The sequence below is a fragment of the Cucumis sativus genome, chromosome 7, assembly GCF_000004075.3.
Source record: "Cucumis sativus cultivar 9930 chromosome 7, Cucumber_9930_V3, whole genome shotgun sequence".
Classification (NCBI taxonomy): Eukaryota; Viridiplantae; Streptophyta; class Magnoliopsida; order Cucurbitales; family Cucurbitaceae; genus Cucumis; species Cucumis sativus.
The window spans coordinates 19,547,087-19,566,732 of record NC_026661.2 but is presented as its reverse complement, the minus strand read 5'-3'; the positions used below and the strand labels follow the sequence as shown (position 1 = coordinate 19,566,732).

Sequence of the window (19,646 nt, the reverse complement as noted above, 5' to 3'; positions counted from 1 at the left end):
AAATACTATTTAGTTAATGATAATATTCTATTCTTTTACATTTTATGTATAGTAGATAGGTGAGTTTGAGAAAAAGGTGGAATACTTGTTAATATAAATAGGAATCTATTATAAACAAAATTGAAAATTTAAAGATAAAATAACTGCATGTTTAAATTTTTTTTGATATAATTGATTTTGAAGTTTGATTGAGAATGGAATGAAAACGAAAATAATCTAAATTATTATTAGGTTTTAAATAATAAAAAAATTGAAAATTGTAGGGTTGGTTAAGTTTTATGGGTATGTTATATATTTAGAAAACGAGTAGAGAGAGCGCCACTGTGTGTGTCTCAAATTTTGGGAATTTTGTATTGGCGAAGCCGAGAGAGAGAGAGAGAGAGAGGGAGGGAGGGGAAGAAGAACAGTCCCATTTTCACACACTAAAATATTGCAATTTGCGAATTCTTCTCAACACTTTGCGTATCAAACTCTCTCTCTTTTGCTGCTTAAAACCTATTATACTGCGTTGACTACTTTGGACTCAGCTTTTAAACCTCCCCATCATGAATTTTCCTTTTTCCTATTTTCCCATTTTGTCCCTTCTCAATTCCCTCTTTCTCGCCGTCGCCGTTGCCGTTGCCGGTCAATCTCCTATACCCACCACTGCCTTCTCTTCCCTCTCCCTTTTCCGCTAACTCATTCTATGGTTCTATTTTCCTTTTGTTTGTCTCCTTTTCCAGTCGTGTTTCAAAGCTAGGGTTCTTCCAAGTTCCAAGCCCTAGCTATCTGGACATTTTTCTTTAAATTTTGATATGGGTTATCGGCGGAGGTTTAGAATTTTTTAGCTTTAATCTCCTTTTCGTGGGATTTGTTTTATTTTTCCTGTTTGTTGTTGTTGTTGCCATTTGTTTGATTTCGTAATGAAGAGGCTGAAGTCTTGCGACGATCTCGATTCGTATGCGGAGAAAAATCCGGGTAAGGATCCTGTGTTGAGTCGGACGTCGTCTTCACATCGTGTGTTTTATCATAAATCCGAGGCTGTACGGAAGAATATGTCGTCTTCATCTGGTAGATATTATCGGGATCGATCGGTGGACGAGGATCGGGAAGGTTTGAGGTTGGTGCGTAAGCGGTCAGATCATGATTTTGAAGGTTTTGATAGGCGGAAAGGGTTCGATCGGTTTCGGGAAAGTGGAGAGAGTAGGGGTTATGCTGGCAGTAGTGGAAGTGGCGGTGGAGGGGATCGTATTGCGCTTCATAGGTCGGAAAGCTACTCTGGGACTCGCAGAGAGTATCCTAAAGGGTTTCGATCAGAGCGGGATAGGTCAAGGAGAGAAGGCAGCGTGTCTTCTTGGCGGAGATTTGGGAGCTGGAATAAAGATGTTGACGAGGGAGCAAGAAACAGAGGTGGGGTTGTTGGAGGATTGGAAGAGAGAGGGAGTGCGAGGAATTCTCCCAAGGGATTGAGGGATGTGAAATCCCCGTCTCTGTCTAAAGATTCTAGTAGTGAGCAATCTAAGTTAAGAGCCTCACCTAGTTTGGTTTCAAGGGGTATGAGAGCCCAAGAATCGAAGTCTAAGTCACCAACATGGTCGAAGGACTCAGAGAGTGAACAATCAAAGAGTGTGGAGGTGAAGAAAGGGGAGGACCTGCAGGTTGAAAGTGGTAATAACAGCGAGATGGAGGAAGGAGAATTAGAGCCTGATCCTGAGGCTGAACCTGCTATTGGACCTGAAGCTGAACTAAATGTTGAACCTGAGTCTGAGCCCAAATCTGAAATTGGATGTGAAGCTGAATCTTTTCCTGAGAGTGAGGATAAATTGGCAGCAGAAAAACATTTGGAGGCTGATAATGATCAGAGGGAGATTGAAAGCGAGAACCAAGTAGAAGATCAGAAAGTTAGTATTGTAGCAGAGGTTGAATTGTTGGACAAGGGCACGGATATGACTAAATCAAAAGAAGTTTGCAGTGACGATGCTGGTTTGTCAGAAAGTCAGAATGTGTCGAATAATTTTAGGAATTGTACCAAGGATGAGGTGGATGTTGTGGCTGATGAAGGCAACAAGTTGGAAGACAGTTTAGCAAGTGAAAGAGAACAACGTATTGAGACAGATGACAAGAACTCTTTAGAGACTTCAGTTCAGTTGGATGTGTATTGCAAGGAAAGCAAGGGCATTGATCCAGATATGAAGACTAAGGATTTTGATGTACCAGGCAAAGATGTAGAAAAAGAATTGTCAGATGGAGAGGCAACAAAAATTAGCGAGGCAATGACTCAAAATTTTAGAGACAAAGGAAAGAGTGTGGCCGTTAGTCCTTCAACCTCTCACGCTGCATATTCTACAGAAGATGGAGCATGGGCAGACAGAGAACATGGAGCTACTGAAATTTGTAGGGACAATGATATGGAAGGGCCAAGTACCAGGGGGTTTGAGTTGTTCACAAGATCTCCTGTAAGAAAACTCGAGAGAGTGGATGAATCTGGTGATATTAGACAGAGGAATCAAAAGCTTACGTTAGAGCCTCTTGATCTTTCTCTAAGCTTACCGAATGTTTTGTTACCTCTTGGTGCCACTGGTGATTCAGTTGTGGCACCGAGTTCCCCAAGCCGAGGAAGAAGTGTTCAGTCCCTGAGTAATACTTTTTGCACTAATTCAGATGGATTTGCTCCATCAATGTCTTTCTCAGGGTCTCACTCTTTCTTTCACAACCCAAGCTGTTCTTTGAATCAGAATTCAATGGACAACTTCGAACAATCAGTTGGAAGTCGCCCCATATTTCAGGGAATTGATCAGGCTTCTCAAGGAGCTTGGGCGGGACAGTCACAGAATGAGTCTAAGTCGAAGGAACTTCCCCTGTATCAAAGAATTTTGATGAACGGCAATGGTGGCATTCAACCGTCTCAATCATCACATGGTATTCCGAACATTGAAACCATTATGGGTCGTCATTCGTGTGAGGAAGATAGCTCAAAAATTGTCAGTGGATTGGATAGGCAATTAAGCTTTCATAAACAGTTGGCAGGAAACTCCAAGTCTAATGATGATGTCAGATCACCTTCGTTAAGAGTAGTATCTCATGATGGTGGATTAACTATTAATTTGGAAAAGAAAAGAATAGTGAAAGAGGTCAGTGGTAGTTTATATAGAGCTAGTAGCTTGAAGGAACAGGATAAGTTTTCCATGGGAGGTTCAGATTTGATTGAAACTGTAGTTGCCAGACTAATTACTGATCAAGTGAATGAAATGGCCAAGAAATTTAATGAGATGACAGGTCCGTTCATAGAACATCTGAAAGCAAGTATTTTTGAGATCATGTCCAATGCACCAGACAAACGTGGTCCATTATATGCTATCCAGAAAACACTGCAAACTAGGTCGGACATCACTATGGATATGCTACTTAAATGCAACAGAGCACAGTTGGAAATCTTGGTTGCTCTAAAGACTGGTCTACCAGATTTCCTTAAGGAAATAAGTACTGTTGGATCGGCAGACTTAGCTGAGATATTTCTGAACTTAAGATGCAGAAATATGATATGCAAGCATCTTTTGCCTGTGGACGAGTGTGACTGTAAGGTTTGTGGACCAAAAAACGGATTTTGCAGTGCTTGTATGTGTCTTGTTTGTTCAAAATTTGATACGGCCTCTGAGACATGTAGTTGGGTTGGCTGTGATGTTTGTCTTCACTGGTGTCATGTGGATTGTGCCTTACGTGAATCTTATATTAGAAATGGTCCTAGTGCGACAGGGGACCAAGGAGCAACTGAAATGCAGTTTCATTGTGTTGCCTGTGGTCACCCTTCAGAGATGTTTGGGTTCGTGAAGGAGGTTTTTCAGAATTTTGCCAAGGTTTGGACGGCTGAAAATCTCTCCAGGGAACTTGAATATGTTAAAAGAATTTTCTCTGCCAGCAAGGACGTGAGAGGGAAACAACTTCATGAACTTGCTGACCACATGCTGTCAAGATTAGCCAATAAGTCAAATCTTCCTGAGGTGTACACTCATATTATGAATTTCATTTCTGGTAAGTTAAAATTCATGTTTTTCATGTCGCCTTCTTTTATTGCCTTGCAAGTGCACTGATATCCTCTACTACAGTGAAATAGTCGTATTACTTATGATGTTTTGTTTAGTTTTTTTCGGAGTGTTGATTTCATTGAATATCTGTTTAATGCTGGGTTGTTATGGTTTGGAGAATTTATCTTGCCATTGTTCCATAAGGAATTTACATAAGAACCACATCCTTTCTTTTGTTCCAAAATTTCTGAGCCTTGTATGCCTCTGAGCCGTCAATATGAAATCTAATGTGATTTTGTTAGAGAGACTTGTCTACCATCGTGGAAATTTTTCTTATTTTCTCTGCAAAACGTTCTCTTGATTTGATTGTTCTATGACCTTCTGTGCATTCAGCTTTTCTTTTGAGCAGCTTGGCTTGTGGTTCTCATTGTGGGTCTGAGGAATGTTCTTTGATAAGACAAGTTCATTTTTGCTATGACTTCTCAAGATTTGATTAATGCTTATAACAACTTCACTAGTGCTGTTCTTGATGCTTCGTAATGGAAATTTGGAACTATATGTGCTTTTAGTAGTGCCTAGTAGCAATTTGGGAAATTTGCACATTTTTTTTCTCATGCTTGGCCCTGTCTCGGTTGGTGTGAATTCGAATGTTGCTAATTTCTACCCATTTTTTGTATTTTTTTTATTTCATGTGTGATTTCAGATGCCGACTTTTCCAAGCTAGGCAAGACACGACTTCCATCTGGAAAGGATCAATCAAAAAGCAGCAACGGAATTTCAGGTTCATGTCAGGAAGCTCCATGGTTGAAATCTGTTTATTCTGAAAAAGTGCCCCAAATGGAAAGAGCAGCGAATGCTCATCCTAGTTTGAACTATGAACGGAGTGACAAACGTGTACTGGAGCCAGAATTGCAGATAAGTTCTCACAGGGAACCTCTTTTTGATGAATTGGACAGCATTGTTAGAATAAAACTTGCAGAGGCCAAAATGTTTCAAGCACGGGCTGATGATGCTAGAAGAGAAGCAGAAGGTTTAAAGCGCATTGCTATTGCGAAAAACAAAAAAATTGATGAAGAGTACACAAGTAGAATTGCTAAGTTGCGTTTGATAGAAGCCGAGGATTTGCGCAAGCAGAAAGTTGAAGAACTCCAGTCTCTAGAAAGGGCTCATCGAGAATATTCTAGCTTGAAGATACGGATGGAGGCAGATATTAAAGATCTTCTTCTGAAAATGGAAGCTACAAAACGGAACCTCCCATTATGAATTAGTATCAACCAGGATTCTTTCTGCCTTTTTATCTCTTCTGCCCTCCCTAGAATTGGAAGTATTTCAAATTTATAGGCTTATATATTTTCAATTTATCCTAGTAGTTCTTTTAGGTTTTACCTTCTAAGTTCTTTCCCCTCCCTTTATTTTTGTACTGCTAACTAAAGTCTGTACAGCGACTTCAACAGCATTTGTTCATGTATAAACAGTTCCATCTATGAAATCAATCCGAGAGAATTTTTAATCGGGTTTTCATCACTTGTAGCCGAACTATATCTCAAAGCATTGTTCTGGAGCTCTGTCCAAAGATGTAGATGCAATTTGAAGACTTTTATCAGTGTTGAAGAAATCAATCATTTTTGTCTCTTTGTCTGTGTAGCTAACACTACTCAAAAATGAAAATGACTCCTTTGCTCAGAAATGTAGCTGAGCAACTGGCCAAATCGATTTGGATCGACCTAATGTTAGGAAGTAGAAAGAAAGGAGATGGACAACCACCTGTATCAGGTTGAAAATTTGTTGCGTTCGCAAGGATATATGTGGGCAGTCTTCATTTTTATGTTCAGTTCTGTGCCCTTATATTTCTTACGAATACTTCTTCATTTACTTTTTTCATGTACTTTGTTTTCTTATTTGAAGCAGACATGTATCAATCTTTTGTAACAGAGGATTCACCCGAATGCTCGGCCTCAAAGCTTCGACATTTTGCTGCAGTGCTATCTACTATGAAGATCAAGAGGTCTGAATTCATATCATTTTGTTGTCATCTTTATTTACAAAGTATAAGCTTAATGTTTCTATTTCAAAACGGTTTCATTACGAAAGTTGTGGGTTATAGTCTGCAAGTTAGTCTTTCAATTTTAAGCCTTCATTATTGACTTTTAGAAATATGGAGACAATTTGTCCAATGCTGATGACAACAGGCACTGGGAAAGAAGATCATAAATATAAATTAATTGAGTAAATTTTCCCCACCATGCAGCTTCAATTATTGCAACAAAACCAATCTCACAAGTAATTTTTATCTTTATAGGGATAAGAGAATCCTGTTTTGGTCAAACGAAACCAATTTCAATTATTTTTCCTTTTTTGATCTTTTGAATATATAATTGTTGTTGGTTTGACGCCATAATGGATATGGATAGCAAAAAGCAATGGTTCTAAGCCTATGAATATGTTGGAAATTGGCTGATATTATTGCAGAAAGTGAAATTGATTGCAAACTTTGAAAGTTAGCAGTTCCTTTGCAGTATCAATAAACTATTGGTAAAGGAATTCACCTTAGGTTTGTTGCCATATTTTTTCAACTTTCAACTCATTCAGGTATTAAGCTTTTCAACTCATTAAGGTATAGCTGCCATTGTCTTTTGCTGAACACTAATTGAAGTGATGCATGGTGAAAGGATGGAGCTGAATCCTAGTCCCAAATGCCACTAAAACTTTCGATTTCGTTGTAATTGTTATTATTATTTTGTTTGGTTTGAAACTATGGATAATGGTGTTGAAAGAAAGCTCCAAACATTTCAAATTGAACCTGTAGGTTCATGATTTCAGTTTTCTAGAATATGAAGGGATTGACGAAGTAATGTACACACATCGTGCAACTAGATGTGAGTTCGACATTTGCGCCTATCAAAATGACATTTGGTTAATTTGAAGTAATTTTAGGCTTTGTTGATCCACACTTGAGGATGTGCAACTAGATGTGAGTTCGACATTTGTGCCTATCAAAATGACATTTGGTTAAGTCGAAGTAATTTTAGGCTTTGTTTATCCACACTTTGAGAGAAAACTATGAAGTAATCAAAATGATACATACGAGTTGTGAAATATCTCATTTTTTCAATAATACTTGGAATGTGAAATCGATCTCCAACTACGAGATGCTGAACTATTCTTATTTGACATTTTATTTCGAATCTTGCTTTTTTTTTTCTCACCTATCCACAACAAAGACATAAACATCCATGTAAATTTTGTAATTACTTCAATTCAATCCCTTTCATGTTAAAAAATTCTAATTTATTCCCTTTTGATTCACCATTTTTCGGTTCCATCCCTCATGGTCAAACGAACACTAAATTTAGTTAATAATAAAACTTACATTACTTTTCATAAAAACCCTAACATGGTCGAAAAAAGTTCATTATAATTTAAAAAGAATAGTTTATAGTATTCTTAGAAAATTGGTATAATTTAGAGTTAATTTAGATTTTCATCTCAATTTAAGTTAATTAACTCTGTAATAGTGAATCTGTCAAAACCAAATTTGATAAGAGACTTAATTGAAACTTTTTAACCACTAAGAAGCTATTGAACTCAAGGATTTCTTTTAATAAAGTGAATTACTCTACCTTTTTTTGTACTAAAAAATATAAATTACAAAATAAACTTTGAACTTTATAAAACTTGCAATATTATGTATGTGTGAATGTAAGTTTTAGTTTAATAAAAAAATTAACACATATACATTTAAATCTTATTTTGGCTCAGGTTTTAAAAATTTCTATTTTAATCTTTCAATCTAGAAAAAAAATACTTTCCTTTTATTATTAAGATTTTGTTAATTCGCTTAGAAAAAACCTAAATTCCATACCCTATTTTTACATATATTTTTTTTCTTTTTTAAAAGTACTACATTTTCTTTTAGCTTTTAGAAATAAAAAAATTGACGAATTATTTAAGTTAGGAAAAAATTACGAAAATAAATAGTTCTTATGAATATATCTTGTCTTTTTTATTTATTATTATTTTCCTTCTTTTCATTTTTTTTTTCCAAACTGCAATCTCTAATTAAATAAGATGAAAATAGAGTAGAATCAAAAGAAAGTGAATAAAAAAATTGCAATCCATGTAAAAAATAAACTAAAAAAAAATATTTTCTCAACGAATGACAAAATTAGATTCGTAAAAGAAAAAGGATTAAGAGGAAGAGAACAAAAGTGCATGAAAAGTTCTTCTCCTTAGTCGTCGACAAGAAAGTGCTCAAAATGGGGAATGTGAGCAATCTTAGCCCAATCCTCTCCTCCCTCTTTGCATCTTTCTCCTACTTCGGGGCAACCGCCGATGCAAAAGCTACTTTTAGTTTCGGGCATTTCATAATCTCCAGCTCCTCTAGCGAAGTAATGCTGCTAATCCATTCAGGTAAACTCATCAAATTCGAGCATTTATTTATTTCTAAATCTCGAAGTTGTATTGGCAAAGAACTGATGTTTAGCTGAGATTCCATGGTTTCTAGATATTTGAGATCCTTAATTTTTTCCAGTGTTAGACATTCCAAACCCCACAATGGATCTAATGTAGTCTCCAATTGAACGCTCACATCACGTAAGAACACAACTGTTCCTGTTGAAGCTGGCTTGGGCATGAATCTAAACTTAGGACACCTAGAGATATGCAGGGAAATCAGCGTAGAGAAAGTTGGTGGTAACCAATTTTTTTGAGTGTTCCCTAATTCCCACCATCCTTCCAAATTCGGCATGTTTTCGATAATTAGAAGCTCGAGAGATGGGAAAGAGGACGAGGAAGATGGTTCATTCTTGTCTATGAACTCAAGAGAGCTCATGTCATCCAAAAATAGAAATGTGAGTGCCTGAAGATGGGCTATCTGTGTTAGATGTTGCAATCTATGGCATTTATAAATTGTAATTCTAGTTAACTTCAAGAGCAAGGTGGACACCCAATTGGGTAATCCTACTCCGCTGTACCCGTCAATGTGCAAGGATTCAACATTTGAATGTCGTTCTAGGCCTTCCATTGCTGAAGTTTCATCATCCTCACCTTCATATTCTTGATCATCTGGGCTTAGGTTCCATTCTAGTTCCAGATTCTTGAAGCCTTTTATGTCTTTCAGGTTTACTAAACTGAGTTCAGATGGATTGTAACTCAGTTGCTCTAAATTTTTTATTCTTAAATCTCCTTTTAAATGGATCAACACAGTCGGTTCACTCAGCTGATTAGACCTTTCGTAGTCCAAGACAAAATAACTTAGTGTCTGTGGACAATTCAACTTCCCCATCTCTTCGGGCATATGGGTTAAGGTAGAACTATTGAAATCAAGATGCCTAAGATTAATAAGATTTCTGGTGTCCCTTGACAATTCCATTAGTTCGCTACAGTACATTAGATTTAGCATTTGCAAGTTTTGCAATTCAGTGATTGAATTTGGAAGTGATTTCATAATATTTTCAGGGAGGTTTGGATATCGAAGATGTCTAAACCTTCTTATAAAGTTTGGCACTTAGCGACTATTTGAGTTATTAAGACCCAATACTTGCAAACGTGGAAAACTGGAAAGTACTTCATCCAAAATAGCTTCATTGATCTCATTCTTCTTTTCGTATTTAGAATTGGATGACAATAGCTGGAACGTTCTTAATCCTTTGCCTTGCGTAAGTTGAATAGAACATCTGACCATAGTTTGAATAGAACATATGAAACATGACGAGTCTTTTCACCGAAAGCATAATTAGAATTGAGATTTTCACCTACATATTTTTTCCTGCTACATTTGTTGCAAGATCACGTATCACATCATTCATGTGGACATTATTGTCGAAGTTACACTCATTGATGGAATTTTCCAAAAAACCTCCAACATAACTCCTTGAAATAGTCCTTTCCTGTATCTTCCATGGATTTACTTCCATTTGATGATTCTATTAAACCTAGAGCCATCCATTGTCTAATCAAATCTCTTATATTTAAGCTCTACCTTTTGGGTAACAAGGATAAATAGGCAAAACATTGTTTCAAACTTGGTGTGAGATGGTTATAGTCTAGGAAGCACAGATACAGACGCACCACATGTGATATGTGACACATCATTTTAAAAAAAAAGTAGGACACAACCACGTCAAATTTTTAGTAAAAAAAATTAAATATATGTCATGCTCTAAACATAGTAAAATATTCCAATTAAAACATCAAAATATAAGTTTAGAGCCATAAGACCCAACAAGTTAGGGCAGAGAGGGTTGGCAGCGAGAATTTGTGAAAAATCCGCAGATGGGAGAAATGTGTGAAAAATGATTTGAAAAGATAAAATTAAAGAAAAAAGAACCTAATAATTGCTGGCCCGAGCTAATGGGCATTTCTAACCTTTGTGTTTTTTTTTTCCAGCCATGTCGGGGCTGTGTGCGAAATTAAAATAAAAGAATAATAATAATGACATTCCAACTGGCGTGTCACTGCTTCTTAGGTTATAGCTCAGTTTTAATACTTATGTCATATAATTGTCTTGCTTAATGATTTCTAAAAGTTCGTTATCCTTGAAAAATATCCACTCTTCTTCTGAAGTTTTAGAGTATAGCAAGCGGCCAACGTATCTTGTTACAAGGGAACACCTCCACATTTCACTGAAATTTCTTTTCCTAACTGTAACAAGTTTGAATTTTCAAGCACCTTGCCTTCTTTGGATGCCACTTTACTAAATAATGACCAAGATTTACTCTTCGGTAAGCCTTCTAAAGTGAATAAAGAAGTCATGCTTTCAATTTCTGCAGCTATTTTACTATCACGCATTGTGATGAAAATCTTACTCCCTTTCGCACCACTCATTAACAAAGGTTTCAACCCATGCCATTTCTCTTCACTTTCATTCCATACATCATCCAATAAAAGGTGCTTTACCTTTTTCTTATCATCATTCCTCCCGATCACCTCCTCTTCGTTTGAAAAACACCAAGATTCTCTTCCAGCCATTATTTGATCAAACGAACTATAGGGAATTTTTTTTTATTCACAGTTTTCATGCAAATGAAATTGTTTTTTTTCAGCATCAATAGCATCTAGTCTCTCCCAAACTTTCTTTATTTGACGAGCCATCCTGTAGTTAAATGCGATTTGATTAGATTTGGAGAAGAAGATCCTTACTTGTTTTGCATTTTTATCTCTAGTCATCACTTCTCGATGAAGAGCCTCCCTGGAGAGTTCATCAAGCACATCCACAGCATAAAGAGCTTCTTCCAGTTTTTGAAGCCAATTCTCCAGCAAGTGACTTTTACTTGACGCCCCTCTGCATCAAGAACCACATCCTTAATGGTTGAAACAGTGCTTGTGAGTTTGTAAAGATCAGCCTTCAGCCCAAGTAGCATCCCAAGCCGCTGGAAAGCTTGAGAGCTTAGCTTCATCAAGATCTCCCATCTCCCCAGCAACTTGGAAGGGAATTGCGTCCGCCATGGTTTAAGTTTCAGGTGAGGAAATTAACTAATGAGATATCCTTTCTGGGATTAGTTCCAAAAGATTGCTCCACCTGAGATATTAAAAGTAAATTCTCACCGGCTTCACCTGTCCCCTCTTTTTTATAAGAAATTTCCTTTTCCTTGTTTGGCAGCTTTCATGTCTTGACTTACCGCCACAACGTAAAAGGCCCCTTTTGTTTCCCGCGTGCCCCAAATCTGCTTAGTATAGATTCTGGCTTATATTTTTTTTATAAGGGCTTTCTCTCCTAATAGCCTTATTAAATAGATCAAGTTACGATAATGCGTTAAATTCACCTTTTTTTTTTAGGGATGCTTGAAAATATAAGTTTTCAGCCCAAAATAATTAAAGATATATAGCAAAAAGAAAAAAAAATGCAGATATGCAAAATTTGACTACAACCCTAATTAAAAGACAAAAATGTCCTTACAAGCCCAAGATAATTCGTTCAACGCTTCATATCTTTCCCATTTCAACGCTTTGTCTTCTCGTTTCCTCCCATTTCGTTTGGTCTTTTGGTGTTTGATTGGATGCATCTACATCATTTTTTATTTCTCAATTTCATCGTTTACTGTTCCTTTTCTTTTCGCGACAATAGATCAAAGTTATTTCTATCATCGATAGACTTTAGTTTTTAGTTTTAAGTCTTTTAAGCATATAAATGCATCAAATCATTTACTATGGTGTGTTGTCGTGTCGTATTCGTGTCTCGTATCCATATCTGTATTTGTGTTCGTGCTTCTTAGACGAAAAGCAAAGAGACAGTAAACGATAAAATTGAGAAATCCAAAATGATGTAGATGCATCGGTTGAATAAGAAATTTTGAGACCAATCACAAATTACTACAACATTTATTAAGTTAAGGATAAAAAGTACAAATAATTAAATTTGAGACTAATTAAAATTGACATGTGCCCCAAATTAAAAAACATAAATTTGACCGTTCTAATAATGCCACATGTTTTCATTTTAATTGTTGGATTAAATTAATCATTTTGGTTCAATTAAATATTATTTACTTGGATTAAATTCAATTAAGCCAAGCCCAAAGACTAAATATAACCTAAATACATATGGTTGAGCCCCATGGATCAACCAGGTTTAAGCACATAAAGCCTACCAGTGAACTCTATAAATAGAGAAATTCTTCTCATTTGTAGGGTTGGAAAATTTTGACTCTAGAAGATTGAGAGAGAGTCAACCATCCTCGAAGATTGAAACTTCTTTGAAGATACCAGCTTTCTTCCAAGGCTCCAACTTCAAGAACATCACGTGTTCAGTTTTCTCCAAATCAAGCACAAACATCCAGTCGAGAGAGAATCAGAGGGTCAAATTCTAGAGATTGAACCGCATCACAACGAAATCAACAAAGATACAACATCAACTCCAAGTTCAAATCTACGAATTAAATTTCTCCGAAAATCTCGTGTGAACAAATTATGCATCCAATCGAACACCAAAAGAAATAGGAAGAAACGAGAAGAAAAAACGTTGAAGTGTTGTGAAATGGGGAAGATAAAACGTTGAATTAATTATTTTGGACTTGTAGGGGCATTTTTGTCTTTTAACTAGGGTTATTTTATTTTTTAACTTTTTGCTATATCCTTTATTATTTTGGGGTGAAAACCTATATTTGCAAGGAAATCTAGGATTAAATTTGTCCCAAATTTTGTAGAAATCTATATTTGTAAATTAATTTACGCTTATGTCATTTGAGAAATATTGTCTTCAAATCAGACTATACCTGTAAGTCAATCATTGAAGTGCTTACAGATCAAAGAGGAAGTTAGTGTGATCTAGATGGCTCAAACTTTCCTCGAATTTGTACTCGTTATATATTTTATACATAAAATTGTGACTTTTGAATCAATATCATTAATTGATCCAATAGTAAATTTGTCTTCTTGTTCCCATCATCTAGAAGTAGGTTAAAGATTTTTTTTAACATTTTTGTGGAGATTACTTAACTGAACTATAAAATTTTTGTTGACAAAATTTCTGCATCTGTCATTCTTATAGACTATTGGATTTTTCGCGTGTTTTAATGAAATAAGAAACTATACTGTTCTATAAATTTTTTTCGTTTTTTAGATGATTCAGTAGAAAGTTTTAGAGTAAGCTCTGAATGTATTTTGAATTCTATCTATGTATGGAAAAGTATTTTAGATATTAAATAAAATTATTAAGAACTTAAGATGATTAAGCCCGCTTGCTTCAGCTTAGCTTTTTCTTCCTTTCATTTCTTTTATTTTGTCTTCCCCAAAGTTCTACCAAATATGATAGTTCAAAAATCGAAACAACCTTTTCCATGAGCAATCAAGTTATGTTCTAATTGGCTTCTCACTATTTCCTGCCTCAGAGTTCTGCAACGAAGTTTGTGTTTGATATATATCAATGTCTATTTATCATATACCAAAGAGGTGATATTCTACCTGTCACATGCAAATCTAAGCTACACAAAAAATTTTAAGACTTACATTTTGGATCATACACCGTTTCACTTTCTAATCACGAAATCTACCTTACCAAGTAACGACAACCTGCCTTCATTCTTTAGAGCGAAAGAGTTCATACAAAGGATAACATCCTCATTATATTTAGTTTATAGATCAAAATCAATCATGTTACTTCTTGGAGGGAGATTCAGTAACATTAAATTACTAATTATCATGAAGAATGTAAAATGATCATATTTTACAAATAAGTAGTGACTACCATTTTCGTCTGTAACAGTAATGAAAATGGCAGGGTGGTTCTCTATGAAGTTCATAATTTAGATATAAAAATACATCTCTCAGTAGCTTTGCTGAACCCTGAACATACCAATTGCCAATCACCAACCAGACAATTTATATCTGTCTAAGCCCAAACAAACATCAACATAAGAGAAACCCATCTGCTACTAATGTATTTATACCTATCTAGGTAGATGGTTTTTGCAAGAATCTAGTTGAAACTTTGGTCAAACTTAAAAAGGAAATTCAACTCAGATATAGATAAAGTATATAAATTAAATATAAAAGGAAAAAGAACCGCACTCAAAATCCAGAGAAGGAACGCAGGTGTTGGTTATCTAATGAAACAATCTTTCATTTTTCCCCAGATTGCTGCTCCCGCTTCATCATTTAGAACATGAGACATATAAACATTTTGGTAACTAGTTAATGTAAGTTATGAACTACATAAATATAATTCAAAGCAGGTTAAATTATCATTTTTATCTCTGTAAATGTTGTGCTTAAATATCAATTTGATCTTCGTCGTGTTTAAATTTTCATTTAGATCTACAAACTAAATGAAGCTTTTCATCTATTTTTTTAAGCTAAGAACATGAGTTACATAAGTAAATTGCAAATATTTATTGGGTGGTGACCTATATAACAGAGATACGAACGATTGAAAAGGGATGGTGTGAAAAACCTGAAGAAGATTGTGGTGTGTCAATGTCAGAGGCATTTTTGTAAGTAAAGTTGGGAACGTGGGAAATGTTTGGCCAATCCTCTCCTCCCTGCTTGCATCTGTCCTCTAGTTCAGGGCAGTCTTCTATGTGAAGTTCTTTCAAAGATTTGAGTTGCTGCATTCCTTCTGGTAGTGATTTTAATTTTGGACATTCTTTAATATGCAATGTTTCAAGGGAAGTGAGAACGCCAATCCATTCCGGTAAACTCATGAGATAGGGGCATCCACTTATTGTCAGATAACGAAGGGAAATAGGTGAGGACATTGTTGAGGTACTTGAAGAAACTAGATCTTGCTGAAATTCCTCCCATAAATATTTGAGATTCGTCATTCCATGCATTGATAGAAACATAAAACTCGATACTGGACCTATGGTACTCACCATCTGAACCCCAATATCATGTAAAATAACATCTGCTCCAATAGAAGCTAGCTTGGGCATGGAACTTAACTTCGGACATCCGTAGATACGTAGGAAATTAACTTGAGGAAAAGTTGGAGGCAACCATTTAGCTTTCCCAGATGTCTCCCTTGCTACTACTTTTGATTCCCCTAATTCCCACCATCCTTCCAAATTAGGCATATCTTCTAAACGTAGAAACTTGAGAGATGGAAAAAACACTGATGATGAGTATGGATCACTCTTATCTATGAACTCGAGAGATCTTAAGCCCACTAAATGTAGAGCTCTGAGATCCTGAAGCTGGTTGAACTGAGGTAGATGTTGCACTCTAGGGCAATTTTCAATTTCAATTTCAGTTAACTTCATAAGCGAGTTGAACACCCAATTGGGCAATGCTCCTCCAGTGTACCCGTTAATGCTCAACGATTCAACATTTGGATGTGGTTCCAAGCCTTCCATTATTGTTTCATCAGCCTCACCTTCGTATTCATCCTTGCCCAGTTTCCATTCCAAATTTAAACCTTGCCAACCTTTTTTGTCTTTCAGGTTTATTAAGGTGATTTCAGATGGAGAAGACCTCAACTTCTCTAAACCTATGATTTTTAACTCTCCTGTCAAATAACTGAGATCATTCAATTCCCATAGCTTATTGGTCTTTTTGCAGTCAAACACAAATAAACTGATTGTTTGTAGACAAGTCAACTTCTCCATCCCCTCCGATGTAGGAGTTACTTCCATACAAGGTTCAAAGGTAAGATGCCTGAGATTTACAAGATTGTCGATGTCCCTTGGCAATTCTTTTAGCTCATAGCATTCTGTTAGATTTAGTGTTTGCAAATTTTGCAATTCAATGATAGAATGTGGAATTAATTCCATATCATTTTCAGAGAGATCCAAATATCGAAGGTGTCTAAGTTTTTTTATAGACTTCGGCACTACAGAAATCTGCGAGAAATGAAGATCTAATACTCGCAAACGTGGAAAACTGGAAAATAATTCATCCAAAATAGCTTTATCAATTTTATTCATTTTCTCGTAGGGACGAAATAATAAAAGGATTGTTCTTAATCCCTTAGCCTTGCATAATTTAGATAGAACATCTTGCCATGATTGTATTCCGTAGTCAAATGAAATGTGAAGTGTTTGTTCGCTGACAACATAATCATTATTGGGATTTCCACGTACATATAATTTATTTCCTGCCACCTTCCTTACAAACTCACACATCACATCATGCATACAAACAATATCATTGATGTTACACTCATCACTAGAATTTGCATAAAAAAACCTCCAACATAATTCGTTAAAATAGTCCTTCCCTGTATCTTCCAAGGATTTTCTTCCATTTGACACTTCAATAAAACCTTGAGCCACCCATTGCCTTATTAGGTCTTTTATTTCTATTTTATATCCTTTGGGAAACAGGGATGAATATGCAAAACATCGTTTCAAATTTGGTGGGAGATGGTTATAACTCAATTTTAATATTGATGTCATATCATTGTCTTGTTGAATGACTTCTAAAAGTTCATTATCCTTGAAGGACATCCACTCTTCTTGTGAAGTTTTAGAGTATAACATGCGTCCAACATGTCTTATAACAAGAGGAACACCTCCACATCTCACTAAAATTTCTTTTCCTAAATGTATCGTGCTTGGATCTGTGGACTCTTTGCCTTCTTTAAATGCCACTTTACTAAACAATAACCAGGAATTACTCTCTGATAAGCCTTCTAAAGTGAACAAAGATGTCATGCTTTTGATTTCTGTGGCTACTTTTCTGTCACGCTTTGTGATCAAAACCTTACTCCCTCTTGCACCACCCATCAACAATGATTTCAACCCATGCCATTTCTCTTCACTTTCATTCCATACATCATCCATAACTAACAGATACTTCCTTTCTCCAATCACTTTCTGAAGCTTTGCTTGTAAAGCTTCCATTCCTTTTACACTAGGATTGTTTTTGGTTGCTGATTCTATCATTTTTTCCGCTACCACTTGTACCTCAAATTGATCAGAAACCCAAACCCATATTTTTAAGTCGAAAAATCCTGATACCTCTTCGTCATTGTAGAGAGATTTAGCCAAGGTCGTCTTGCCTATCCCACCCATTCCAGCTATAGCAATGAACGAAACATTATGCGTGACATTCATATTCATATCCAATAAACGCTCTTTTACTTCTTTTATATCATCATCCCTTCCAATCACTTCCTCGTCATTTGAAGAAGACCAAGTTTCCCTTCCCATCATTATTCGATCAAATGAACCGTATTGAGTCCGTGATTCACAGTTTTCACGCAAGTGAAATTGTGTTTTTTCAGCATCAATAGCATCTAGCCTCTCCCAAATATTCTTTATTTGACGAGCCATCCTATAATTAAATGCAATTTGATTAGATTTGGAGAAGAAGATCCTTACTTGTTTTGCATTTTTATGATCTCTAGTCATCAGTTCTCGACGGAGAGCCTCCGTAGAGAGTTCATCAAGCACATCCTCTGCATCATAAAGAGCTTCTTCCAGCTTATGGAGCCAATTTTGCAGCAAGTGACTTTTAGTTTGACGTCCCTCCGCATCAAGAAGCACATCCTTAATGGTGGAAACAGTTGTTGTGAGTTTGTTAAGATCACCCTTCAGCCCAAATAGCATCCCAAGACGCTGGAAAGCTTGAGAGCTTAGCTTCATCAAGATCTCCCCAGCAACTTGGAAGAGAATTGCTTCGGCCATGGTTTAAGTTTAATGAGATATGCTTTGTTAGATTAAAAGTATGGCTTCTCCTAACTTGAACCAGCCGCTTCTTTCTTCTCCTAACCCAACATAAAAGATCCCATTTTGACTTGTGCGTTGCCCAATTCTGACTATATATATATAAATAAAAAAGCAATGAAGTGGTTACAGATTATTGAATTTCTGGCGTACTGTGTTGATGATTTAACAGAATGTTTTAGATTAAGCTCTTGATGCCTTTTGATTTCCACGTATGTACAATTAATTAGGAAATGTGTATTATAATTATAAGAGTGAGAGCCCAAACATCACAGCAAATGAAGATGCTTCAGGTTGATTAACGTATCTATAATTATAAAATTAATATAAGCAACAACAAAAAAAAAAAAAGATTATAAACATATATATAACATCAAACCATTTTTTGTGGTGGAAAATTTTCCATAAATTAAGGTGTAAAAAACCGATAATAAAAAAAAAAACCAAAATTTTCCATAAACTCTTTGTTTCATTTTTATTTCCTTGCAATTTATAGGATTGTCCTAAACAATTACTCTATAACTTAGATCCACCAACGTATTATTTCATGTGAATGAATCCATACCTTTACCAACTCTCATCAATAATTAATCTAGTTAACCTTCCGATGACGTCTTTAATTCATGCCAAAACATATAGAAAATCAATGTTACGTTGAACTTGGCATGCTTGGGAGAAAGTTTACCGGGATTAGAGTTATCATAATCACAAACTTTCTTGTTTTTGGGAAGGGTTAGCATAAGAGGAAGATTAGGGTACTGATCTTTATCTCATATCAACCGTCCATAACCCCCTCCACAATACTCCCTTCTCGGTATTAAATTTCACAAACTTTATTACTTTTGTATTAGTGAGATTTTGTAAAGATTAAAAAAGATATACAATTCTTTCTTGGGATATTTTTAAAAATAGCAAAAAGAATTAAAATAATTATAAGTTATAAGTAAAATTTTGGATTCTATCTATTATAATCTTATATCATTATAACATATCAATAATAGAATTTGTTACAGGTTGTAAATATTTTGTAAAAGTATTTTTGAAAAAAATTCATTTCTTTTTCCTTCTTGTAAAAGTATTAAAATTTTAGTTTTAGCTTTTTTACTCGGTGTTATATATTAAAATATTAGTAGAGGTTGGACGGTAAAAATAGAAATTAAAAGATTTAAACATTTTCATACAAATAATTATTTGGTTTTTACGTTTGTTTCTTTTATAAAAGTTTAGCTTAGGAACATTTTTTTTTATTAACTAGTAAACTACTTAGAAGAAAAATATAGTTTTTAAAATGTTATTATTATTATGTTTAAATTTTGGTTATTAATTCTATTCTTATAATTAAGAAACATGACTTAATTTCAAAATGACCAAAATGATTAACCAAATTAAGATTTTTTTATTTATCTTTCAAAATTAAAATTAAGTTGATAAACATTATTTGCATAAAAAAAACTTCGTCAATTTGTTATTACTTTTTACTATCGTATTGATCGTTTACTGTTCCATTAATTACCTGACAACAAACCAAAACATACAATAGGAT

At 35.2% G+C, this 19,646-nt stretch overlaps 2 protein-coding genes across 2 annotated transcripts; one reads left to right on the top strand and one right to left on the bottom strand.

Moving 5' to 3' along the window:
- The first annotated feature begins 316 nt into the window (after window positions 1-316).
- LOC101212125 (protein OBERON 4) lies at window positions 317-5,537 on the top strand. Its single transcript, XM_004136076.3, has 2 exons — window positions 317-4,008; window positions 4,705-5,537. Exons 1-2 carry the CDS (start codon window positions 903-905, stop codon window positions 5,262-5,264), a joined length of 3,666 nt encoding a protein of 1,221 aa, XP_004136124.1. The 5' UTR covers window positions 317-902; the 3' UTR covers window positions 5,265-5,537.
- Window positions 5,538-8,128: 2,591 nt separating this feature from the next.
- Window positions 8,129-18,173, bottom strand: LOC101212614 (putative disease resistance protein RGA4). Its single transcript, XM_031889247.1, has 2 exons — window positions 14,845-18,173; window positions 8,129-9,506 (listed from the first exon to the last, which is right to left on the bottom strand). The coding sequence occupies exons 1-2, from the start codon at window positions 18,062-18,064 to the stop codon at window positions 8,314-8,316; spliced, it is 4,413 nt and encodes a 1,470-aa protein (XP_031745107.1). The 5' UTR covers window positions 18,065-18,173; the 3' UTR covers window positions 8,129-8,313.
- Window positions 18,174-19,646: the final 1,473 nt, after the last annotated feature.

Bases quoted from the DNA above. Each gene is read 5' to 3' on its own strand.
- LOC101212125 (XM_004136076.3), top strand. From the start codon at position 903: ATGAAGAGGCTGAAGTCTTGCGACGATCTCGATTCGTATGCGGAGAAA. The intron at 4,009-4,704 runs GTAAGTTAAAAT...GTGTGATTTCAG, and splicing joins TATTATGAATTTCATTTCTG to ATGCCGACTTTTCCAAGCTA.
- LOC101212614 (XM_031889247.1), bottom strand. From the start codon at position 18,064: ATGGCCGAAGCAATTCTCTTCCAAGTTGCTGGGGAGATCTTGATGAAG. The intron at 9,507-14,844 runs AGGTCACCACCC...ATAGTCGCTAAG, and splicing joins CGTTCGTATCTCTGTTATAT to TGCCAAACTTTATAAGAAGG.